The sequence below is a fragment of the Macaca nemestrina genome, chromosome 4, assembly GCF_043159975.1.
Source record: "Macaca nemestrina isolate mMacNem1 chromosome 4, mMacNem.hap1, whole genome shotgun sequence".
Lineage (NCBI taxonomy): Eukaryota > Metazoa > Chordata > Mammalia > Primates > Cercopithecidae > Macaca > Macaca nemestrina.
This window is the reverse complement of record NC_092128.1, coordinates 24,324,053-24,350,624: the sequence shown is the minus strand read 5'-3', so window position 1 is coordinate 24,350,624 and position 26,572 is coordinate 24,324,053. Positions and strand designations below refer to the sequence as shown.

The following is a 26,572-nucleotide window of genomic DNA, read 5'->3' as shown; positions in this document are numbered from 1 at the left end:
GAGGTGCTTCTACATGAAGATTCAAGACTTAAAGGCAATGGCGGACCCTTAAAGACAGGGGTAGCTGTAAAGGGAAACACCACTGAGTTCTCGCCCTGCACCTGCTCCTCCACACATTACTGTAGAACACAGTGCCTTGCCCACTGCAAGAATTTAGTAAATGTTTGTTCAACTGTAAGTAACACTGTTATGGTTTGGCTGCTAGAGTCCAGAAATTATTTAGTAATATGGTCCACTAAGTAATGACAACTGTATTTAACTCCACACCACTGCGGAGAGGGGTCGGTACAGGGTGAGAACTCAGTGGTGGTTCCCTTTATAGCCGACCCTGGAACAATATGGATTTGAACTGCATAGGTTCACTTATACATGGGTTTTCTTCCAACAAAATTTGGATCAAAAATACCACACTTGCTAGATGTGAAACCTGTGTAGACGTAGGGCTGACTTCCAGCCTTGAGTGTGAGTGGATTTTGGTACACGTGCAGTCCTGGAACAAAGCCCCCACTTATAAGGAGAGACGACCATAGAATTGTAGAAAAATCTGAGCCAGTTATCGAGGGATGTGCCACTCATTTTTAACTTTCCTATAATGTTCCAGTGAATGAGTTTATAATAGGATATTATATAAGATAGCACTAATTCAGTTTGGTTTAATATAGTTCAGATACATTATTCTGGCCTTAGGAGCTCTGCCTGCTTAACTTTCTTAGGATGTTGAATGTAACTTATGCCAAAATTGAGTAATGAGTAATGGCTTCACTGTGGTTTTTCCTAATCTGCTGTTTTAAAATTTTAGTCACTTAAGTCTCATTGACTGATTATTAACCAGTCTGAGTATTTTAAATATTTGTAAGTAATTAGTCTGCTGTGTGAATGGCTTGAGTAGTCATTAAAGTGGAATGTTGATTTTATTTATTTATTGGAAACATTACTATTTTTGTAGAACTCTTCTTCCTTTGTAGTTGAAATATTATAGTTTCGGTGGCCTTTGTTTATTTGGCTCTTTAATTTGGTCCCACATAAAAGGGACCAAACTTGAGAGTGCCGCTGTTAAAGAGGGGACCTGGTGGATCTGGTTAGATCTGAGGCCATGGTCAAACAAGTGAATCCCATGTATGCCCCAGCCCCTTGCTGAAGACCCGGAACTTGTTTCTAAAGTCACAGACAACAACTCCTAAACGTAGCCCATCATGATCACAGTGTGTTAGCTGGCCCATATGTTAGCTGGGGATCAGACAAACTTACTCATTCTCTTTACCAGTCGTGGGAACACTGGATGCATCAGCAGATGTCCAGTTAGGACCCAGCCTTTCACAAGGGTAGAGCGTTCATAGAAACATTCTTCTCTCTCCTCCTCGGTAGTCATGGAAATAACCATGGATAAGTCACCTGACCAGGGTTTAAATCCTGGGGATTTGGTAGTTTAAAAAGGTCCATTTTTACTGCCTCAATAGTCCTGTGACTAGAGCAGGTTTATTTAACCTCTCTGGATCTGTTTACTTTTTTTTTTTTTTTTTTTTTAAAGACAGAGTCTTGCTCTGTCACCCAGACTGGAGTGCAATCTCAGTTCACTGCAACCTCCTCCTCCCAGGATCAAGCAATTCTCCTGCCTCAGCCTCCCGAGTAGCTGGGATTACAGGCGTGCACCACTATGCCTGGCTAATTTTTGTATTTTTAGTAGAAACGAGGTTTCGCCATGTTGGCCAGGCTGGTCTTGAACTCCTGACCTCAGGTGATCCACCCACCTTGGCCTCCCAAAGTGCTGGAATTAGAGGCGTGAACCATCGCACTGGGCCCTGTTTACTATTTTTTAACATCTTTATTGCATTATAATTCACATACCATGCAATTTGCCATTTAAAGTATGCAGTTAAATGACTTTTAGTGTATTCACAAAATTGTAACTCCATTACCACAATCAATATTGGAACACTTTCACTACCCTAAAAAGAAACCCAGCACCCCTTAGCTGTTACTGTCCCCTCAGTCCCTCCCCTATTCCACCCAGCCCTGGGCAACCACTAATCTACTTTCTGTCACTATAGATTCGCCTGTTGTGGACATTACATATAAATGAACTCATGCAATAAGTGGTCCTTTGTGACTGACTTCTTTTATTTAGTAGCATCATGCTTTCAAGGTTCTTCCAAGAACCTTATTGTGGTTTGCATCAGTACTTCATTCCTTTTCATTGCCAAATAATATTCTATTGTATGTATATACCACATTTAATTTATCTGTTCATTAGCTAATGGACATTTGTGTTGTGTTCACTTTTTGGCTATTATGATTAATGCTGCTATGAAGGTTTGTGTACAAGTTTTATATAGACTCATGTTTCATTTCTCTTGGGTATATGCTTAGTAGTGGAATTGCTGGGTCATATGGTAGATGTGTGTGTAACAAAAGGAATTGCCAGACTGTTTTCCAAAGAGGCTATAGCCTTTTGCATACCTGATTTTACAGTGTATTATGACTCCAGTTTCTCCACATGCTTACTCACACTTGTTTATAATCTGACTTTTTATTGTTGCCATCCTAGTGGGTACAAAGTAGTATCTCATTGTGGTTTTGATTTGCATTTCCTTGATAACTAGTAATATTAAGCCTATTTTTATGTGCTTATTGACCATTTGTATATCTTTGGAGAAATGGTTGTTCAAACCTTTTGCCCATTTTAAAATTTGATCATTTGTCTTTTTATTATTGGAGGCAGTTCTTATATCTGATAATTCTAGAACATATATATCTAGAATATATATGCTATGCAAATTTTTCTCCCATTCTCTGGGTTGCCTTTTTATGTTCTTAATAGTGTCCTTTGAAGCACAAACATTTTTAAATTTTTATGTAGCCAGTTTATTTTTTTTTCTTGTGTATGCTTTTGGTGTCATATCTAAGAAACTATTAATTAACTCAAGGTCATGAAGACTTTACTCCTATGGCTTCTTTTCTAAAAAATTTTTACAATTTTAGCTTTTGACTCTAAGTCTTTGATTCATTTTGAGTTAATTTTTTTATAAAGTGTGAATTAGGGATCCAACTTCATTCTTTTACATGTGGATATACAGTTATCCCAGTACTATTTGTTGAAAAGATTATTCTTTATGCATTTCATCGCCTTGGCACACTTGTTGGAAATCTATTGATAAAAAATATGAGGGTTTATGTTGGGTTCCCAATTCTATTTCATTTATCTGTGTCTATCTTGATTGCTATAGCTTTGTAGTAAGTTTTGAAATCAGGAACTATGAGTCCCTTGGTTTTTTCTTCTTTTTCAATATTGTTTTGGCTATTCTGAGTACCTTAGATTTCCATATGAACTTTAAGATCAGTTTGTCAATTTATACAAAAAAGTCCACTGAGATTCTTGATAGAATTGTATTGAATCTGTATGTTAATTTAGGGAATGTTGCCCTCTTGATACGTGTTACGTCTTCTAATCCATAAATACATATTTAGGTTTTCTTTAATTTGAACACTGTGTTGTAGTAGTCAGAGTATAGTTTTGTACTTTTTGGGTTAAATTTATTTTTAGCATTTTATTCTTTTTGATGTTATTATAAATAGAATTGTTTACTTAATCTTTCATGTTGCTTATTGCTACTGTATTAAAAACCCAATTTCCTTTTCTGTATTGTTCTTGTATCCTGCAGCCTTGCTGAATTTATTAGTTCTAACAGGTTATTGGTGGGATCATACCTTCGGCAAATAGAGATAGTTTTACTTTGTCCTTTCCAATCTGGGTGCCTTTAATTTCATTGTCTTGCCTAGTTGCCTTGGCTAGAATCTTACAATGTTGAATAGAAGTAGAATGTTCAGTCATTCTACAATAAAGTCCTGGATTCAAGAGCTTAAGATTAATGGTTGGTGACACTGCAAAGGCACACATCTATGAGTGGTGAATCCGAGATGCTGATAGATATGTACACCCATAGTTTCTGCTTCTCCTGGTAAACTTTAGTCAAACATGGTCACTTTTGTCACTTTTGTTATCTTTTAACAAATTAAGTTTTAGAATTTAGATTATTTGGAGAAATCTATAAAATCAATTTTTCTCTCCAATTTAGTGAGCAATATGCTTACAGACTCTGGAAACAGATAAAGCATGGTCCTTGCACAGTACATGAATATAAACAGTACTCAGTGTCCTCATGCTCTTGTGTCTCTAAGGTGCCTCTGCTTTTCTTAACCATTAAGAATAAAATAAAGGAATGCTGGTGCTAGAGAGACTATCCTCTCTCATTTTATAAATGAAGAAATAGTTCATTGGAGGTAAAATCTTGGCCAAGGTCACTCGCACATGTTCTGCCACAGAGTACTAGGAACATAAAGAGCCCTCAGTTACTAGTTAGTGAATGAGTTAGGTTTGGAGACCTCCAGAGCTTCCCCTGGATTTGGGAGTGAGTACTGTTGGATTTGAAAGGCTCAGTGGTCACCTGACTCCAAACGACAGGTTGTTGACTTCCCCTCCTGCTCTTTCCGAGGGATGTATGTGGTGGCTGTCGTGCAGCTAGCTGACATTTCTGACCTGATGGAGCCGGAAGGTGCTAAGAATCTAGAGCAGTCATCTCCCTGCTAAACAGCTAGCGGTCTGGTCTGAATAGATTTGTTCTCAGCAGCTGTAGTTTGTGATGGTAATCTTCTGTAAGGTTGCAGTGTGAGGGTGGGGGCTTGGCAGGGCAAAGGAGTATCTTAGTATAAATCTTCTACCTAGAAGGGAATTCCTAATAGAGAAAGAAGAGAGACTTATTGTGCTACCTTTTTTTCATGTATGTTCTCTTTTAAGCCACCCCTTTTATCCCACAACCCTTTAAAATGCTGGCAAAGGAAGAGTGTGTGTTTTTCGTTTGTTCTTTCTTTTAATTGACAGGAGAATTGGAGGTCCAGAGAAGTTACTTGCCTAAAATTGCAAAGGACATTGCAGGGGGATTGGCGGGGGAGGTGATGGGACAGTACACTTACTTGGAAGAGACTGTGTCTTCCAAGTTCAGATCCTTTCCATTTTCGTAGTTGTTTGAGTGTGGATAGTTTGTGTATACGAGTTATTAGGTAGCTCTTCTAGGCCTTGACATGAAATTCTAATAAAGAGCCAGCCCAGCAGTAAGGATCCAGTGCTACGATTCTGTGACTCCTTGGCTGGTGCTCACAGTTAGGACCAATGGCTAATTAAAATGAAAAGGTGCATTGATTGCTAACTGATAACAACTTATTCTGCCACCCTCAAGTAAAGACAAACCCTTGGACTCCCCTGAACTTGTTCCAGCTAGGTCCTTTCTGTTAAGATAGAACAGGATGCATATGGTTAGCATTTAGAAGTCTATGTAATTAATAAAGGAGTATTTTTAAAGTAGATAATTTGAATACTTTCAGTTGTCTTTTAGTTTGTTGAACTTCATCTCTTTGTCAGGCCTTCCCTTTGCTCACTTTGAAATCAGAGAAACTTGAGAGGAGTTACATTACACAGTAGGTACAGACCCCTAGGTTTGAATCCAGGCTGTGCCATTTACTATCTGTGTGATCATTGTTTACTTAACCTCTCTGTGCCAGAACTTGTTACATGGAGAAATAATATATCGTCATAGGATTGCAATGATGATTAAATGAGTTAATACATACAAAATGCTTAAAAGAGTACCTGGCATGAAATATGTACTCAGGATATGTTTGCTGTTTCTTGTTAAAAGTGCTTGTAATAATAAAAAATATTATTACTACCACTTCTACTACAACTACCGCTCTTCTGGTCCAAGTTGAATTATCTGTAATTCGGTTGTACTTTAAAAAGGACTAAAGGTGGCTTGTGTATTATATATACCTTCCTTTTTTAGCAGCTGGAATGTTTAGAGACCACAGGAGAGCGAACCGTGTTCACAGGCATGCTGTAAAATCCCTTCCTGATTCCCCTTGACTGTGCTTTCTAAGCACCTAGGAAAGCATTCCTGCTGGACTGGATCTAGCTCTGGGTATTGCAAGCTCACTTAGTGTGGGAAAACCAAACACATTCTAATCAAATGAACTAGATTTAGAGATTAGCGAAAAATCCTAATTTTAGTACCAGCCTGGGTACAACACATAAAAGGAGAAACACAGAAAATGCTCCTGGTTCACTTTCTGATTTTTTGAGATTACCTGATTCTTTGGAAAACTAGTAACACAAATGTGGGCATAGAGAAAATAATTTTCCTTCCTTTCAGATTTAGGTAGGAAACAGGAACAGATTGTCCCAAAAGGTATCTACTGTCCTGATGTAGCAGCACTTGCTCTGAATCTCTAAGCCTTTTTTTCTTGTAATTTCTGGAAAGTTCCTGGCTTCCAGGAATTATAGCTGGAATCCCTCAGTATCTGCATATTTCAGGCACACAGTTAAATGGGATTAAAGTGCAGTTATGTAATTAAACAGAACTTCCTCCTGAGTTGTCTTTTAACACCTAGTCTCTTCCTGTCCTGATCAACAGGTATCTCAGATGAAGACATCATCAACATTACTCTTCCTACTGGAGTCCCCATTCTTCTGGAACTGGATGAAAACCTGCGTGCTGTTGGGCCTCATCAGTTCCTGGGTGACCAAGAGGCGATCCAAGCAGCCATTAAGAAAGTAGAAGATCAAGGAAAAGTGAAACAAGCTAAAAAATAGTCTCTCCCAACTGTTGGCTAAGAAGAAATGCAAAAGAAGTGGCATAGGAGTGTGTTATGGGTGCTGAACTCTCTCTCTTTTTCCCCGATTTTCCAGAGCTAGGCTGTGGAGTAGAGTTTGTATAGGTAACTAGGTAACTTATTGTGACCCAGATAAGGCTTTAGGATGCCTCAGTGCTTATGTCACAGCCTTATGAGTTAGCTTTCCTGCTAGCCCCCTAGTCAGTCACTAAACTAGTAACTAGTGGGGTTTAATGAAGGTCATCAGTTTCTGAGATGGGAGAGCAACAAGTAGAGATGAAGTTAAAGGTATTTATCATCCAGGAAATCATTTCTGAGTCACCATTGACAGGCACTATTCTAATCAGTAGTTCACTTTTATATTTAGTAAGATTTTCTGGGGTGACAATAAGAGATATTAGATAATATACCATATGTATTTATTACTAGTCTTTTCCTCTAGGAAAAGGGATGCTTTGATAATTAAGGCCAGAGGCCCATTAAATGAGAAAGTCACAGATATATTTCTCCAAGAAAGCCAACAACCGCCACCACAATGACAGAAATGACAACAAGGCCCTTTAACTTGTCTTCTAGTTTAGCGACATCCTTCATTTGACATTTAGTAGAATTCCTCTTTGGCCACAAGAATAAGCAGCAGATAGACAACTATGGCTGTTGAGGTTCTCATTTTGGTTTGTTTTAATTTTTCGAACTTCAATGTTTGGGTACCTGTAATTAGTTTAAAAATAAAGTTCCTGACAATAAAGTGACTGAAAATGGCATCCCCAAAGTGTCTCCATGTGTTTGGTGAATTTTAGGTAGGCTTCTAAACAGGTCTGACTCATGCCTTCCTGTAACAGTTGCACTTATTTCAACACAACAGACACTCGCGATTTTCTATATGCTGAAGCATGAAGCAGGGAAGGTAGAACACAGTGCATGGAACTTTATTCACATGAGCAGAGGGAATGGTATATTAGGGCTTGTGACATAAATTTGTTGTTCATTGAGGGCAAAAGATTATGGTATGTAGCGCAGAGCAGTCAGGGTAGGCCATGACACAATTGATTGCTTATCTGTCATAATGATACTCTTCCACACTATGTTTTTAGATGCTGTGGGTATGTAAGTCATCATTTATTTAAGCCGTTGACTCTGTTTCAAAGCAGGTCACATATATTTCAATGATAAAGTCATGTAAAACATTTGTAGCTATAATACCTGTTATAGATATTTACCATTTTTTTCATGGTTTTTCATTGGTGGATTAGTTTATTTGTATCTACTTTATAGTACAATTGGCATTTGAAGAATACTAACTTGAAAGTATTTTTGCTACTGCTTTGTCTCCATTTGATTATTAATGCAAGACTTTTAAAGATTAGCCAAAGAAGATGGCTGAAAAGATGAACCTGCTTTGCCTACAGCTGGCCACATGTGTGATGTATAAGGACACAGAATGTGGATGCTTTACATTTATTACCTACTATTGGTTTCTCTAGTGTAGCCCCTTCATTTTAGTGGTGTAATACTCTAGAATTCAAATATCAGGGTCAAGAATGCAACTACCAGATGTTCCTAGAATTCCAAACCTATGGCTAGGCTGCAACTCATACCATTTTTTAATAGCATCATCTCTGGAACTGGCCTCTGAGTTTTCCAGCCCAAGTGGTGACCGTGTCTTAATGTACCTCAAGATCCTAGAGTTGGATTCTCCCATTGTCCTGCATCTAGGTATCTTCTTCCAGGGAACCTTCTGGCAGCATGATGTGCTTCCGCACACAAAGCAACTCTCATATCCAGTCACTTTGGAATCTCGCAGGCTTCTCAAGAAAAGGATGATTTTTGCTGATATTCTATGATACAACTTGGTCTTACTGTTTTTGAGATCTTGGCTGAAAAAATAAATGTGAATAGAGGAGACTTTTTTTTGTTTTTTGTTTGTTTGTTTTCTTTTGAGACAGTCTCGCACTTTTGCCCAGGCGGGAGTGCAGTGACGCGATCTCGGCTCACTGCAAGCTCCGCCTCCCAGGTTTACTCCATTCTCCTGCCTTAGCCTCCCGAGTAGCTGGTATTTACAGGCGCCCACCACCACACGCGGCTCATTTTTTGTATTTTTAGTAGAGACGGGGTTTCACCATGTTAGCCAGGATGGTCTCTATCTCCTGACCTTGTGATCCGCCTGCCTCGGCCTCTCAAAGGGCTGGGATTACAGGCATGAGCCACCGCGCCCGGCCAAGACATTTTTTTAAATGTCACTTAAAATTAGTTAACAACTCCAGTACTCCAGCCTTAGGATCGCCTAGTGAACCTCTTTCCTTTGCATTGTTAACAGTGTGTCCAGAATTTCTGATGCAGGAATCTTGAAGGCTGCTTATTCTCTATCCTAATCTTGGCATCCTTCTGTTCTGAGGCAGGGACAGAAATTAGGGATTTATTTTCTCCTAAAAAAAAAAAGAGGGATGACAATGACCAGCCCAGCTGTGGTGGTTCATGCCTGTAATCCCAGCACTTTGGGAGACAGAGGCAGTAGGATTGCTCGAGCTGAGAAATTCGAGACCAGCCTAGGCAACATAGCAAGACCTTGTGTCTACTTAAAAAAAAAAAAAAAAAAAAAAAAGCCTATCTAGGAATTAGGTCCTTAGAAGGGGCAGCCTGTCCTGCTTCCAGTTTAGGCTTTCCCTGGAGCCAACTCTGCATGTCTGCTCTGCCCAGGCTGAGATGATTGTCCCACGTGTATCAGAGTGGCAAGATAAAGGCAACAGCGGCATCAGCTGCTCCCAGAGTTTTAACTTTTCAAAAGCCTCTCAGACCAGTACCGTATCCCAGTACACCGAGGATGGTTTTTCTGAAAGAGCAGTTCTGACTCAGAAGAGAGGATTTTGCATTGTTTGGTACCAATATGGGCACCAAATTAACAAAATATCCTTGGTTAGAATACATTATGTCTAATGTATTTTTCCTTGGTAAGGTGTGCAAGGAAGATGAATGTGACGATCTATTTCCAAGCTCAACCAGACTCTTCTGCTCAACATTTGCAAGTTATTTCTCATCCCAGGTTGTGACCACTTGTATTAAAATGCGGTTCCCAATGTGCACGTTAGTAACAGTGGTTATTTGTCTCCTGGCCTGGGACAAGCCTCGCCTTGGCCTATAGCTTTGGGGAGTATGCTTGTTTTTTTCTTTTTGGTGAGAGTGTGAGTCTGGTAGAGCCAATTTCTGTTGGATTGTAATTGGCCACCTTGGTGGCAGAAAGCAAAAATTCTCCCTCTGGTCATGTTACCACCCATCCAGTCCCCCAGGAAAGAAAGAGGTCAGAGGTCAAGTACTCTTTCCCCGCTCTCTACTGTGTAGTCGGAGTTACTTTCCCAGCACCTTACTGTTTTTGACAAAATGGAGTTGGGGGAAACAGCTTTACTAGCCAGAAGATTCATCACGCCCCCAGTGTCATTTCAAATTTATTTTGATGCTTTCACAAGTAGCATGTAGGAATCTCTTCAAAGTTCACCTTCCCTGTCACCTGGAAAGCTTTTCACACATTCTCATTCCCTCAGAAAGGCACCCAGATTGCCTTAGCCTGGGAAATCCTGATCATGTTTCCTGGTTTTGTCTTTTGTATCACTGGGATCTGCAAGTTTGGGGCTCACTTACATGACGCCCTTTACTGTGTTAAATCCTGCCTCGCCTCACAGCAGATCTGGCGGCGGCAGATGCTGTGCTATGCTGGAACCCAAGGGTTTCATGTTGGACTATGAAGGGAATTTAAACTGCTGATCCCAAGGGAATAGGGAACACCCAAAACATAAAATAGCCATCCAATATCTCTCCAATGACAACATTATTTGGCAAAATTAAAGACAGAACTGAAATCACTCTTTTCCCCCCGCTGTTGATGTTTTCCTTACTGGAGGGTAATCTAGTTATATAGTCTGGCCTTTAAGATCCTGGGACCTGAAGTTGTCCCCCAGATTTATTGTAAGTTGCTTTGGCAAGTTTTTAAAGGTAGGCTAGTGTGTCATCACCACCTCCTAGGTACACATAAGAGAGCCACGTCTGAGTCCAGGCTGGTCATTTAAGCTTATTACACTTACCCTGATTTGACACGGATACATTTTTAAGATACTGTAAATATTGTAAACATTTACAAAAGTAGAGAGTATAAATAGCACAAAGAACACTCCTATGCCCCTCACCCAACTACCAAATTCTTGTGACCACCGTTAGGTACCTTCTCAGTTTCTCCCCACACCCACCCCACTGGATTATTTTGAAATCAATGACAAATGTCAAACAGGATAGATTTTGAAAAGGAGAACAGCATAAATAGTCTCCGATTCATTAAAATGAAAGTTATCAGTAATCTGTTCTGAACTTGGACTTTTTGGGGATTCTAGAGAAACTAAACAGCTTTGCAGCCATTGCAAAGCCGTTCAATTCAAATTTCAACTTGTGTATAATCTGTATTATCTCTGGTTACTGTTTAGAAGCCTGTTAGCTTGCTATGTGCGACTTGTGCAAGATGACGTGGGATAATTTGGTACCTCTGATGTTAAACTCAAGTGCATAAAGATGAAAATGTTGCTGAGACTATTTTTACTACATAATTCTGAAATAATTCTGTAGCATTAAAATGAGTATAAATGTATTGATGTTATCGTAAGTGAGGTTACTCACTATGGGAGAAGAAAAATACAGAATGGAGGAAGGTAAAGAAGGACCGTGTGGTATACTGGTCCTGGGTGAGAGGTGTTTGTGTAAGAGAGAGTGTATTTGTGTCTGTGTGTGTGTGTGTGTGTGTATTTTCCACTCTCTTTCCCCCAAGCCCCTCCCTACTAACTCTGGCTCTGTCCTCTGAAAGGGCCTAGAAAGAATAACCCAGAAACAACAAACACACTGAATTCCTTCAGTCTTGGTTCCTAAACACTATTCCACAGAAGCAGGGATGTTTGGGGAAATGCCTGCTTCTAGGTTTGAGGCAGATGAAGCATAAGGTGAACTTTGAGCACTTTTGTCTTTTCTGACTCATCAAGATGTTACAAGACTGATGGGACACAGACATTTTCTTGAAGGACCAAATCTAGGGCAATTTAAACTTAGAAAAAGAATGATGGTAATGAATTATAGAACATTGAATTCAAAAAATAGTGCCTAAGACCATAAAGGTATTTTTTTAAAGGTGGGGAGAGAAAAAGAGACAAAAATATATACTGTTTTTTACAGAAGATTACCAGCTTCCACCGTTAATAACGGATCCAAGCAAGGACTATTATTGGATGCTAAAACCACTGGGCTTTTAGAGAACTGAACATTTGCGTAGTCTCGAGTCATAATAAACGTATTAATTACAAAGAAAAAATGTATCTTCACAATAGAGAGATCCCTTAGACACTACTGCAACCAAGGGATTAACCTTAAAATCTCCAGTGGATGGGTCAAATAGATTGCACGTGATTTTTATGCATGTCCTTGTATAAATCAGTGGGAAGTACCGATCACTTAGTCGTCTTCCCAAAAACTTTAAATCTGATAATGAGAAAGCAATATGACATATTCAAAATACAGGATACCCTAAAAGATAACTGGTTTGGACTTTTAAAAAATATCAAGGCCAAGAAATAAACACAGAAATATGAAGGGACAGTTCCAGATTAAATGACACTATAGGGACATAATAGTGAAATGTAATTCATGAACTTTAATTGGGTCTTTAGCTTGTAAACACTTACAAAGAACATTCTGGGGCACTTGGGAAAATTTAAATACGTGTCTATGTAGGCTGGACGCAGTGGCTCATGCCTGTAATCCCAACACTTTGGGAGGCCAAGGCAGGCGGATCACTTAAGGTTAGAAGTTCAAGACCAGCATGGTCAACATGGTGAAACCCCGTCTCTACTAAATATATGAAAATTAACGAGGCATGGTGGCGGGTGCCTGTAATCCCAACTACTTGGGAGGCTGAGGCAGGAGAATCGCTTGAACCCGGGAGGTGGACGTTGCAGTGAGCTGAGATCATGCCACTGCACTCCAGCCTGGGTGATAGAGGGAGACTCCATCACTCCTCCACAAAAAAAAAAAAAAAAAAAAATCTGTCTCTGTATTAGGTGATAATAAATATTACATTTATTGGGTATAGCAATGGTATGGTGCCTTGTTCTTAAGAGAAGCTGCTGAAAAATTTAAGGATAAGGCATCCTGATGTCAGTAAGTCATTTGTAAATGGCTCAGCCAACACAATGTTTCTATATTTTTAGAGAGAGACAGAAAGCAAACACCAGTCATTGGTCACTTAGCAACGGGACTTGTTCTGAGAAATGGATTCTTGGATGGTTTTGTCATCGTGTGAACATCATGAAGTATACTACACAAACACAAAAAAATACGGTTTAGCCTATTGCTTCTACACTGAAGATTGTGCAGCATGTTACTGTACTGAACACGGCAGGCAATTGTAATACAATGGTAAGTGTTTGTGTGTCCAAACATATCTAAACATAGAAAAGGTACAGTGAAAATACGTTATAAAAGATTAAAAAGTGGCACATTTGCATAGAGCACTTACCATGAATAGAACTTGTGAGAATGGAAGTTGCTCTGGGTGAGTCAGTGAGTGAGTGGTGAGTGAACATGAAGGCTTAGGACACTACAGTAGACTTCATAAACACCATACACTTTGTCTACACCAAATTTATTTAAACATTGGCTTTCTTCAATAATAAATTAACCTGAGCTTACTGTAACTTTTAAAAAGTTTTTAATATTTCAAGATCTTCTGACTTTTGTAATAACACATTAAAACAGAAACCTTATTGAACTGCATGAAAATATTTTCTTTATATCATTAAAAGCTTTTTTTTTTTTTTTTTTTTTTTTTTTTTTTTTGAGATAGAGTTTCGCTCTTTCTCCCAGGCTGGAGTGCAGTGGTGTGATCTTGGCTCACTGCAGCCTCTGCTTCCTGGGTTCAAGTTACCCTCCTGCCTTAGCTCCCGAGTAACTGGGATTACAGGTATGCCACACCATGTCTGACTAATATTTTGTATTTTTAGTAGAGACGGGTTTCACCATGTTGCCCAGGCTGGTCTCAAACTCATGGACTCAAGTGACCCGCCCACCTCGGCCTCCCAAAGTGTTGAGATTACAGATGTGAGCTACTGTGCCCGGCTATCAGCTTCTTTCTGCATTTTAAATTTTTTATTTTTAGTTTTTTACCTTTTAAACTTCCTTGTTAAAAGCTAAGACACAAATACCACATTAGCCCAGGCCTAGACAGGGTCAGGATCATCAGTATCTCTGTCTTCCACCTCCACATCTAATTCCACTGGAGGATCTTCAGGGGCACCAACATGCAGGGAGCTGTCATCTCCCATGTTAACAATGCCTTCTTCTGGAATATTACCTGAAGGATTTGCCTGAAGCTGTCTTAAAGTTAACGAATTTTTTTAATAAGTAGAAGGAGTATATTCTAAAACGATAAGAAAAAGTATAGTATAGTAAATACAAAAAGCACTATCAGCCATTTATTATCATTTTCAGGTATTACATACTGTACATCATTGTATGTGCTAAGCTTTTGTATGACTGGCAGTGCACTAGGTTTGTTTACACCAACATCACTACAAACACATGAGTAATGACTCATGCTATGACCTTAGAACAGCTATAAGTCACTGCACAACAGGAATTTTTCAGCCCCCTTATAATCTTATATCTTATATGCAGTCCGCTGTTGACCGAAACAGCACATGACCGTGGCACATTACTGTATAGTAAATGTCATAGTTGGTGAATTGAGGAAATAATTGTAATGTATCATTCTACTATCATCTCAGCATTTCTGTAGGTTTGAAATTTTTTTAAAGAACTAGAAAAAATAAAGTGACAAGAAAAAATTGATAAGTTTAACAATGTTGTGTTCAGTATAGTCATTAAAATATGTCTCGTTATTCTGAGTGAGGTGCCTGGTTTTTGACTTTTTATTTTTGAAACCTCAGTCTTTGTTAAGAGAAAGATAAGAGAAAGCCTTCTTCTTTTTTTTTTTTTCCTCTTCTTTTGAAACGGGGTCTCACTCTGTCACCCAGGTTGGAGTGCAATGGCATGATCTTGGCTCACTGCAACCTTCGCTTCCCCAGGTTCAAGTGATTCTTGTGCCTCAGCCTCCCGAGTAGCTGGGATTACAGGTGCCCACCACCATGCTTGGCTAATTTTTGTATTTTTATTAAAGATGGAGTTTCACCATGTTGACCAGGCTGGTCTCAAACTCCTGACCTCAAGTGATTCACCCGCCTCGGCCTCCCAAAGTGCTGGGATTACAGGCGTGAGCCACCACACCTGGCCCAAGAGAAAGACTTCTTAAGTCTGTATTATCTTGTCAAGAAACAAATTGTATGCTTATTTTGTTTCTATTACCTTTGAGGCTACAGCTTGCATCAGGCCAGCAATGAGCTTGTGTGCTGAAACAACAAATCTGAAAGGCGACTATGATTGCCATCACCTTGCAGTTAACAAATAGTAATGGAATTACTTTCTCTTGATGCAGAACCTTCTATTTATTCTCCTTAGTACCTTTGGGTGATATCCCTTCTTGGTGCCAACATTTGGCTCTTGAACTTAATCTCTGGGCCTCCATTTCCTTGGATTTTAGCTCCTTATAGCAGCCACCTCCCAAGTGTCCCTTGTGTCACTTAGCTCGCTGTCATGGTTCAGCTTGATTCCATGTGACACTAAAGTAGTTATCATTTCTACTCTTCCACACACCCTTGGATCAAGACTGCTGAAGGTCAATGGCCTGTCAGGCATGCTTCTTGCTGCTCTCAACAGAGTCGAATGGATTCTGTTGGCATTAAAAATTTGCCTTTGATCATATCATAGTTGGCTATTTAAACTGAAGTCTATTTGGTTTTTTAAAAAACAAGATTCAGGAAAAATGTCTTATTTTCATGAAGGAGGCTCTACCTTATCAAGACAGCCTCATTACCTGACCTATAAATTTAATTCTTTATAAAGCCAAGTTTTAAAAAACCTCCATGTAGTCCAGAATGGGACAGTGACATAAGCATATTTTCAAAGAGTCTATGCCTATTTTCTAGTTTACAAAAAATAGATGCCATCTGATAGCAAACTATAGCAACTCTTGGCCAAGATGCTAGAGGGCCACTTTCTCTCTCAGGATGCAGCCACTCCGGCTGAAGGAGTTATTTTGCTGCAGAGCATTTACTCAAAAATTTCTTGTGAACTTGGCTGGGTGCGGTGGCTCACACCTGCAATCCCAGCACTTTGGGAGGCTGAGGCGGGCAGATCATGAGGTCAGGAGTTCAAGACCAGCCTGACCAACATGGTGAAACCCTGTCTCTACTAAAAATACAAAAATTAGCCAGATATGGTGGCACGTGCCTGTAATCCCAGCTACTCAGGAGGCTGAGGCAGGAGAATCGCTTAAACCCAGGAGACGGACGTTGCAGTGAGCTGAGATCGCGCCACTGCACTCTAGCCTGGGCGACAGGGGAAAACTCCAATTCAAAAAATAAAAAAAAATTTAAAATCTTGTGAACTTAACCCTAACCACACAGTATTGAAAAGGGAAAGTCTGCCCAACCACACTGCCTTTTATCTGCCTTAGAGGAAAATTATCTGGATGTCGTGTTGAACTGGTTGGGGAATCAGACAGAGCTGGAATTTGTATTAGTCAGATTAATTGCATAAAATCTACCCCTAGTGGGAAGACTCTTTGGAGTAATTGAACCTAGACTTTTACATATGTAACCTCTGAAGCAGAGGGGGCAAAGGCCAACACATAGCTCTGCACCACGATTGAGGCCATGTAATCCATCCCGACACTCATTCTGTAGAATACTCGTTAGAGTTCTCCAGACAGCTGCTGGTCATGGGTTAGCCAGTCAGTATTTTTATCTCTGAGGATGCCCGCTAGGATCCTGGGATTGGATTGCAGGGAATGTTACTTGCAGCTGGAATTTCAGGTACTCTCCCAGGAGTCTTGGTATTTTACATAGTTTTTTAAATTTTTGTTTCTGTACATAGACACTGGGGGTCAGTATTTATTCATAAATGCCTCTGGATATTTATGACAAAAGATTGTTTCTAAAGAGGCTTGGAATTCCTTCCCTGGTGTGACTTCTTTCTCTGATTATTAACTATAGAGCTTACCCTATGTAACCATAAAATGTAAATAAAAACACAATCGATGTCCGTGGATTAGAATATGGGAAAGGGGCAGGCAGTTTTCTATCTAAAATACGAATGAATACCAAGTACTCGTTTGTCTCTAGACACTTGTTTGGCAATGTTGGCCCCACCAGTGCACCCAGATGTCTAGCCAGCATCTTGATGATCACCCTTGACTTTCCTTTTTCTGATGGTTACGAAGTCCTGCTGATTCCGTCACCTCTTACCTTGCAAATTCATTGCCTCTCCATCCCCACTGTTCTGCCTTGAGTCAAGCCCTCATCTTTTCTCTCTTTCAACATCTCAGCAGCCTTCTAGCTGCTCCCCTTGCCTCCGCTTTTACTCTCCTCCAGTCCCGTCCAGACAGTCATCAGGGTAATTCTCCGAGGCTGTGCCCCACAGAGCCTCGTGCAGACCTTCAGAGGTCCAGCACCCCTCCTAGGCTCTGCCTTTGCACCCGCTGTCCCCTTGCCTTTGAACTACCCTCCATCACCCACCCCGCCTTGCCCTCTTTTCATTGCCTGCCTAATATCTGCTCATCTTTCAGGGCTCTTAACGGTCTCCTGTGGAGCCCTGTGACTGACTCTTGCTGGATCTGGCTTGTTCACTTGTCTGTTTGCTTCACTGGCAGGATAACTGAATGGATTTAAGTCTGGGTGCCAGCCAAAGGCATGCAGACTTAAACTCCAGAATTCCCTAGAATTATCCACCTGGAGGGCTAAATTGCCCACTTTTTTAGATTTGTTCTTTAAAATATTTCTCACAACTGGCATTTTTTTTTCTTTTTTTCTTCCCTTTTTTTTTTTTTTTTTTCCTTTGGAGACAGAGTCTCACACTTGTTGCCCAGACTGGCGTGCAATTGTACGATGGCACAATCTCGGGTAACGACAACCTCCACCTCTCGGGTTCAAGCGATTCTCCTGCCTCAGGCTCCCAAGTAACTAGTGTTACAGGCACGCACCATCACGCCCGGCTAATTTTTTGTGTTTTTAGTAGAGACGGAGTTTCACCATGTTGGCCAGGCTGATCTCAAACTCCTGACCTCAGGTGATCCGCCTGCCTAGGCCTCCCAAAGTGCTGGGATTACAGGCATAAACCACTGTGCCCGGCCTAAAATATTTCTCTTGCTGGCATTTGATCTGACCTGTCTATTCTCTGCGGCCATCTTCCCACCATGCCAATGCATGGAAGCAGGTGTGGAAATCCTGCCACTGCTGGACAGGAAGGCAGATGAGGCCGAGTAGCCTGTCAGCTCCGAGCCCTTCTCCACAGGCAGCTGCTGTAATCGTATGGAAACAGGTTACTTATGGAGTTGCAACCTGTTTTTAACCTGTAATTATAGAGTTAAATATAATCATATAAATATCTTGAAAATAAGTGGAAAAGATTCCCTAATGTTCCTATCCTAAGAACTATTTTCTTTCTTTCTTTCCATATGCATGTTTCACTCACACATATTCTTGATTTATATTCATATTTTATTCTTATCTTTATCATAAGGATTTCTCCATGTTGTATAGACTTCAAACAATTTTATTCTATGGCTGGACACTGTTGCATCATTTGGATAGAACTTAAATGTCCCACAGGAAAAAAAAATTAGGTGTTTTCAACATTTTGCTGTAAGTAATGTCTAAATATTTAAAAACTCAACCAAGCTAATAAACTGCTATATTAAATATGTTTTGTATATTTTTATGCCTTGAGAAATATACTTTCATAACCAAAAGTATTTTAAAATATATAAAGCCATTTTATATGACTAAACGCCACCACACATTATCAAAGACAGTTCTCTCGGAAAAGGTTTCATATATATCGAACTTTGAATGATTTTGTGTGTATTTGCGTAAGTGTGTGTGTGTACCTGTGCGTGTGCTCCAGGCTGAAGAAATAACAAATGCAATAGTCCTGAGAAAGAAGAGAGGGTTTAGGCAACAGATAACAGGTGAGCTCAGTGTAACTCAAAGAACTTGAAGAAGGTGTTTAGGCAACAGATAACAGCTAAGGTCAGTAATGAAGGCTGAAGTGGTGTAGGATTAGGGAGGTAGGCAGAAACCAAATTGAGCCATGGTGGGGTGAACAGAAGATGGGAAAGGTCTTCCAAGCAGAAGAGTAGCCCAGTAGTCCAAGCCCTCATTGCCACTGAAGAGCTTCTGCCATCTGAGCATGTAATTTCTCCAAGACAACATTTACACTCTTGTGTAAAAATAGATTACTGTGTAACATAATCTCTATAAGAACTGTAATTCCTATCATATTTAAAAAGAGAGTAACAAGGAGACCTCAATGTTTCTAAATGCACCACTTCTGAAAGCACTTAAATCTTGATTTTAAATTGTATCATTTAGCTACAATGAATTAACTCCCCTGGGTCATTCTCTAACGGCAAATTAAGCCAGAGCTTGGATCTTGTTTAATCCTCACAATAATATTGTGAGGTGAACATTTTTATTATATTCATCTTACAGAGGATCCTCACAAAACCTGAGTAGCAAGACACAGTCGCAAAGCTAGTATATAGCTGCAGCAAGATTCAAATCCAAGTTGACCTAACTCCAAAGCCCATGCTCTTGGCCACTATCCCATACTGTTTTTAGTTTAAAAAAAAAAACTTTTTTTGTTTTTTTTTTTGAGATGGAGTCTCGCTCCGTTACCCAGGCTGGAGTGCAGTGGCTTGATCTCAACTCACTGCAACCTTCGCCTTCTGGGTTCAAGCTATTCTCCTGCCTCAGCCTCCCAAGTAGCTAGGATTATAGGCATGCGCTAATTTTTTTTTAATTTTAGTAGAGATGGGGTTTCACCGTGTTAGCCAGGATGGTCTCGATCTCCTGACCTCGTGATCCATCCACCTCAGCCTCCCAAAGTGCTGGGATTACAGGCGTGAGCCCACCATGTGCCTGGCCGAAAAAAACATTTTAATTAAAATACCCATCCAAAATTGGTCAAAGAATAAAGTGGTTCAACGAAGCTGCAGTGAGCAAGTTCCATTTTCATTCTCTTAAAAAGTAACATGGTCCCACACCAGTTCAACAGGACACCGAGTGGAGCTAGAGAGCTTAGATTTTTTTTTTCCAGACAAAATTTAAGTGTGTGCTTTTGAAAGTGGGAGAAAGAGGCGTTTGCTTTCCTTCTTTTCTTAAACCGTCTGCTTTGATATTTGGAGAGTTCAGAGCTTGTATATTAAAGCCTAACTGAATTATATAAATACACACATAGGAAGAGGAGAACAAAACATTTTATTTGCAGAAAATAAAGCAAAACGTTGTGCTTTCTTTAGCATGGAGTATTAAAAGCCACAGAGCTCCAGCCTTTGAAAGCTATCAGAGCCAGGGCCTTCCATTAGAAGCTGTAAAGACCAATCTAGCTAGTTTAAACAGAAAAGGAATTTGTTAAAGGATATTGGGTGGCTCACAGACTCTTTGGTAAAGCCAGATTGTTAAGCTTGGAAAGCCAGTCAGCTGAGAACAAGACTCAGCCCACATCGTGGGATGGTTCCAGCAAGGACTCAATGGCCCTGCCGCTGGGCACAGACGCTGCCCTCCTGCTGGAACATCTGCTGCTGCTAGCCCACTTGGCAATGGTCTGAGAGATTGCAGAAGTGGCTACACATCCTTGTCCTCCTCTGTCCATCCACGCTCCCTTACAGAGAACTTTGAATGTCCTCCCAGCTGATTCTGGGCTCAGCTGCTGGGCCGACTTCTTTCTTTTTTTCTGCATGTGAGTTCAAAGTCAATCCCAGATGGATTGTGAGCACGGACAGGAATGCTTTCCTGCACTGAGAAATACCTACTGCTCCCCAGTGCCAGGCCCTTGGCTCCCACAGCTGCGGCTGCGGCTGCACACACAGGGCCTTTGTGTAGTCTGAATATGCCAGTTCCCACAAACCTCCAGCTGCGATTCCCTTTTTACCAACCATTCCTATCTAAAGAATTAAAGGACGAATCACATTGCAAGGGACAATGGGTGTACAGGCTTGCTGAGAGAGCTTGCTTCCAAATCCATGAGATGAAGAGACTCATGGGCAATAAGAGGCCATGGAGGCACTGCTGTTTTGGCAAAGAATGCTGGTCGTGATCACTTCCTTGTCTTTATTCTTCCTTAGAGTTCAACACTGGCCTTGCCCAAGTACCATGCTGAGACCTGGACCTCAGGAACTCCAACACACACGCCCTTTTCAGAAATTTGTAATTTCATCATTTCTTGACCAAATGACTCCAACCGCAGAAAGGCACGAATTTTCCACTGGGATTTATTCTCCCCTCCCCTTTGGTAGGTATACTTTTTCTCTCTTTCTTGCTTTTGAAACCCCACTCATTATATGAAGTATAGGTTTTTCAAACTGATTTTAAAGTAAACTTGTTATTAAATATACACATCGTGCCTTTCTGTCTTTCTAACTCCACTTTATAGATTTGAGAATTGAGACACAGAACAGTCTATGGCTCAGAAAAGCTAAATTCAATTTTTATTTGGCCTACGGGCCCTAATCTGGGCTTTGAAGTCTAAAGATCTAGAATTACCACCCTCTTCCTACCCTCAGTCTGGTCAGACTCTGATGCGCAAAGCCAGGAACCTCACTCCCCAAGCACGGGCAATCCAAGACTTCCCGTTTCTGGTTGCAATTGAAGGCCAGTAAATTTGGAGCACAGGATGGAACTGTTTCTAGTACAGGCAAATAATTTGTAATAATTAAGAAGTATGAAGTTAATGAAAAGCAATTAACCCCATGGCAAGCTCGGCCATAAATTTTACTCCCAAAGTGAATGCATGATGCAGGTATGAGCCTTGATTTCAGATAAAGAAGAGAATGTGGAGCTATTATTAAATACAAAGTAAAACAACATGAAAAATGCCAGAAGATATAAAGAATGCAAGTAGGAGCCTGGGGGCAGAGGGAGGGAAGAGCTAAGTGAAGGCGGGGGCGGGGTGGTGGGGCGGTGGTGGAGGATGAAGGGAATGGGAGACTGTTCCAGGGAGCTATGCCAATCTGATGTGGTCTCCAGGCTGGCTGATGCTGAGTGGAAGGGACAGAGCTGGCTCCTCCCCCAGGAGACCCGAACCTGGACTTCTCCAGGCACCACTGAGCCCCCTCAGCCTCCCCACCCCACCCCTCACCCACCACAGGGAGGAGTCACATGGTGTTCCCCTTTTAAAGCAAGATTTAAAGAATTACTCCTCATTTCCTGGAACACTTGAGACCACAGGGGAGTTGGCAGAGGCAGGGGAAAGTTAAGATTTTTGGTAGAATAGGAAAGGGGCCAGGGAAGAGGGTGCCACCACGGCCCTTGTGTCTTTCCCTACCAGGCAGAGTCCTGGCAAGAGGCGTGGAGGGGCTTTTCAGGCAGCCTGTGGTTGAAAAACCAACAAAGGATGCTTCAAGTTCTACTCATAGGTCCTGATGACTAGGGAGGGATTTCTGCCTTTAAAAGATCAAAACAGGACTTGCTCTTAAGCCACCTGAGGGTAGCTTGAATTAACACCTGATATGATCACCAGGTCTTCCCCAGCCACCGAGAAAACAGAACCCTTGTTTCTGTCACGGACATTCGAAATGCCTTTCATAAAAAGTCTTTACTGAAATCATTAGAGATAAAATGTTAACAGCACATACCACAAAGGAACAGAGAATTCTGAAGACATTTATTCACAGCGGAAATGTAGTCAGTCAATGGAGGTTCCGGTAGAATTATTGGTGGCAGATTCCTTCTTGATTTGACAGTGAAAAAAGGGCTAAAGAGGAGGAGGGACTGTCTTTTTTAAGAAGGACCTGGAAAACTAAGTTATTGACTAGCTGATGATGCCAAGGGCTGGCGTTGTTTATCTTCAGCTGGGGTGGAGGAGAGAGAACAGTCCACCTGCAAGCTGGGTGTGAAAGTATCTTGTTGCGTTGGGCTGTTGGAGATCGATAACCTTGTACATGCTTTCGTGGACATTTTGGTGCTTTCTTTTGTAATGCTTTTTAAAAAAAGTGTTACTGGAGCATCCTCTAGCATCGTTATTTGAGATGTATATGTATAATGAGACACTAGGCAGCACGAGCGAATGAAGTGGAAGGGGACTGGGCACAAGGCGCTCAAGGTTTGGATTCCACCCCAGGCTCTGCTACCAACTGACTGAATGACCCGCAGCCCATTACTTCATCTCTGAGACTTAATTCCCCAAAGCAGTAGCTCTAAGTCAAGGTTTTCTTCTTTCTAAATCACAACACTTTCTTTGAAAGCAGGGCTGCCCAGTGGAAATGAAGGAGGGGCCCCAGGACTCTGCCCATTCAGCTCCCCACATCCTCCCCATGCCTGTGTGGTGCCTCATCAGAACCCTGGGCTGATCTGAACTGCACTGGCTCAGATGATGACTAAACACCCCTCCAGGTCGTCAAAGAGTAGCTGCAGTTGGAGGAGCATCACTGACCACTCTGGGAAGCTGGCAGTCCTGTTTCAGTATGTGGCACAGGTCCCATGAAACTTATTCCGCTCTTGGGTTGAGCGTGGCAGCCAGGGAGCTGATGCTGGTGGGTTTTAGGGTCCCCCAGGGCGTGGATAATTTCTTTCTTAGCTGCATGAGCTGCTGAAGACATGGAAGTTCTAAGAATTTGTATTAAGAATTATTTGATTAAGAATAGCTTCTAATCATTACATCCTCTACGAACAATCACATAACTTCCTGACTTCCAGTCCAGGCCCTCCTTGCTAGCCTAGGCTGCCTCTTGTTCTTTTCTATCTCTGCCATCCCATTGGAGCCTGAAAATAAATATTGTTTGACACTCCGTGTCACAGATGACTTCAATGGTCAGAATAAACATGTCTTCTGTATTATCTAAGTGGAGCTATCACGCTTCCACATCCTATTCCCATCAGATGCAACAGAGAACAAAGAGGAAACTGTGATCTTCTCCTATACCTGCCATTAAATTGCTGAGTAGCCTTGGAGATACTTATGTCGAGCAACTTTTCAGTACCCCTATGTCCCTTCTGTTGTCAAAAAGCCTTTACTGAGCACCTACTCGTTGGGAAAGCAAATTATTAAGCACTAGATGGAATAAGAAGTGACATAAAACATGAGAAGTAATGAAACTGCTTCTTTAAGCCTCCATAAAAATTAGAGTCAGGTCCAAAGCCACACCACACACAGGGGGGGAAGCCCTAGAGACTCGTAAGTGTGGGAGTCGGGTGAGAAAATTGCATTTGAGCAAAACGGTCCTGCCAAAAGATATACAGGGAATCAGAAAAGACGAAACTCAAAACAAGGCCAACCACCTGAGTGCTGTAGAATCCACACTAGGAGAGCTGAGGACCCAGTGCCTCTCCCCCAAGAGAGGCAGCACTGAGCAATGGGAAGAACTGGGCCTAGGGGCTGGGGACTGAGAGATCCCAGGGGCTGGCACAAGTTCTGCACTCAACTTCCTAACAACAGGCTCTGCAATGAGGAGGAGAGCCTCATGGTCTTTGAGCACTCCCTGGTCCTTACAGTCTATAACTCCCTCCTTCATCAGCCTTTTTTAAAGAAAATTAAATGTCCTCAGAAGAGTCACAAAGCCACTCGGCATCCTTCCCTTCATTCTCTGCATGCATTTTCATTTGTCCCCAGATTCTTCTGGCCATCTTCCATGTGGATAGTTAAAAGTCATCAGAGCAGTCCCTGATGGTGCAAAGCCCTACCTAAAAACACTGTGTGATAGTAACTCGCATTTGTGTGGAACTAATTCTGTACAAGCCCTGCTTGAACACAACTTTATACATTTTTGCGTATAAAGTAGGTACTAATATGATTCCCATTTTGCAGATGAGAAAACTAAGGCACCCTGCAGTTAAATAAGTTGCTCAAGGTCACACAGGGACAAGTAGCAAATAGCTGGGCTTCAAAGCTGGGCAGTTTGTTCGGGAGGCCATGTGTTAAGCCATCATGTTTCACCACCTCTCCGTAATATGACAAATCATAATGGCAAAGCCTCAATAACATATATGGGAATTTCTTGGACATTCTGAACATGGAGAGTTTTGAGCCCTTATGAAAGAGCTGATGCAACAAGGAAGTGGGTGGTGGAGTGTCTTAGACTGTGCTAAGGGGCCTTAGAGGATATCACAGCTATTGTGTACATGCACTGCTGCCACTGTCTATTTCTCTCTAAAAATTAACAGCTACAAAGACACATGATCATTTTCAACTTAAAAAAAAAAAAAAAAAAAAAGGCCAGCAGCTATAGGAATCTGGAAATAATCCCCAAACTCAAGGGACTGATGCACTGGTTTAAAAGGGGTTGACTTTAAAGCTGGTATGTGAGTTGACTGAGGCTATTGGCAGGGATGCTAACAATTTGTGGAATGCATTTTTGGAAAGAATTAGGGGGAAAATCATGTTGTGTCTTACAAACCAATAATTAGGTATACAGCTCTAAGGGGTGAGCATTAAATATCAGGTTTTCAGAATGCATAGTTTTTAGGGGAATCAGTTTGCCTTTCTTTTCTTTCTCAGATCTTACCCTAAGGATCAAATTCAAGCCATACCGGATGTGCCCAAATCATTTCCATCTGACGCCCAGGACGACCCAGAAGGCCTGGCCTTGAGGAGCAGCTCCCAGTGAGAGCTATTTGTGAAGGAACCAAGCTAGAACCACGTCAATTGTTTCTGTTCAGCCTGGTCCTAGCCCCACTGGTATGGTCTTACTGACTTTCTTCTGACAGCTGAGTTTTTAAAATGGGCTGCTTTACAGTGTGGCCATGGATTAAAATAAGAAAAAAGAAGCCCTACATTTCTATTCTATTTCCCTCCCACCCCCTCCCTTTCCAGCATATAAATAAAGTGCTTCTCACAGAACAGAAGCTTACTGACAACAGATGGGGAAACTGAGGCACACAGAGATTTGACTCATGTGTCCAGTTCTGCTTAATTTTTGTGTAACAAATTAAGAGACACAGAGCTCTCTGTCCAGAACAAAACCCCAGGTAGTTAACGGGGTGTTCAATCAAAAAGAGAACACTGGGCTTTTATTTTTATTTACTTATTTCTTAAGAACCCCTTTGTGGCTGTTTTTGGGAAAAGTGATTGGAGCCCACCTGCCTGATCCCAGGTTTTCACTGCTCCCCAAGACACAGAAAGAGAGCTGTTTAGTTCTGTATTTACCTCCACTTTGGCCAGATGTGATCAGACAAAACATGCCTGGCAGAAAGGATTTCCAGCTGCTCCCGAAGGCAGCTATAGTAATTTCAAGGGTAGAAGTTGGACACACTCGTGTTTACCAGGGAGGTCAGTGTCTAAACTGAAAGGAGACAGGGAGGTGTGACTGACAGCCTCAGGCACTGGGCAAGACGTACACAAAATCCTGCCTCTGCTCAAGGGGGCTGGGGGAGGGGACCTGCAAGGAGTGGCTTGTTCTATCCTGAACAAGCATTTTACCCCAGGAAGGGGCCTTAGAGATCTCTGCCTCCAACCTCCTAGTTTATTTGTATTATTATTTTTTTTTATTTTAAATACATAAATTTTTAATACCATGAGACATACTATTCTTTTTGGTTTTTTGTTTGTTTGTTTGTTTGTTTGTTTTTTTGAGACGGAGTCTCACTGTGTCGCCCAGGCTGGAGTGCAGTGGCACTATCTTGGCTCACTGCAAGCTCCACCTCCCAGGTTCGCACCATTCTCCTGCCTCAGCCTCCCAAGTAGCTGGGACTACAGGCACCCGCCACCGCGCCCAGCTAAATTTTTTTTTGTATTTTTAGTAGAGACAGAGTTTCACCGTGTTAGCCAGGATGGTCTCAAT

At 41.3% G+C, this 26,572-nt stretch overlaps 1 protein-coding gene and 1 long non-coding RNA gene across 6 annotated transcripts in view; one reads left to right on the top strand and one right to left on the bottom strand.

Moving 5' to 3' along the window:
- LOC139362729 (uncharacterized) overlaps positions 1–3,787 on the bottom strand; it is a 54,019-nt gene extending 50,232 nt beyond the window's left edge. The window contains exon 1 of the long non-coding RNA XR_011621959.1: positions 3,706–3,787. This is a non-coding gene — a long non-coding RNA (uncharacterized lncRNA). The remainder of the gene's footprint in view (positions 1–3,705) is intronic.
- The window catches only part of LOC105471341 (bisphosphoglycerate mutase), a 50,508-nt gene extending 24,927 nt beyond the window's left edge, over positions 1–25,581 (top strand). For 2 of the 5 annotated variants that reach the window (XM_011723790.2, XM_011723791.3), the window contains one exon: positions 6,462–7,424. In XM_011723790.2, the coding sequence (XP_011722092.1) occupies positions 6,462–6,640 (179 nt within the window). In that variant the 3' untranslated portion in view covers positions 6,641–7,424. Of the gene's footprint in view, positions 1–6,461; positions 7,425–8,271; positions 8,567–12,893; positions 13,102–13,528; positions 13,646–20,923; positions 21,091–25,290 lie in introns of those variants that run through there. The other 3 variants (XR_011621956.1, XR_011621955.1, XR_011621957.1) reach the window with 3 other exon arrangements.
- The last annotated feature ends 991 nt before the right edge of the window (positions 25,582–26,572 follow it).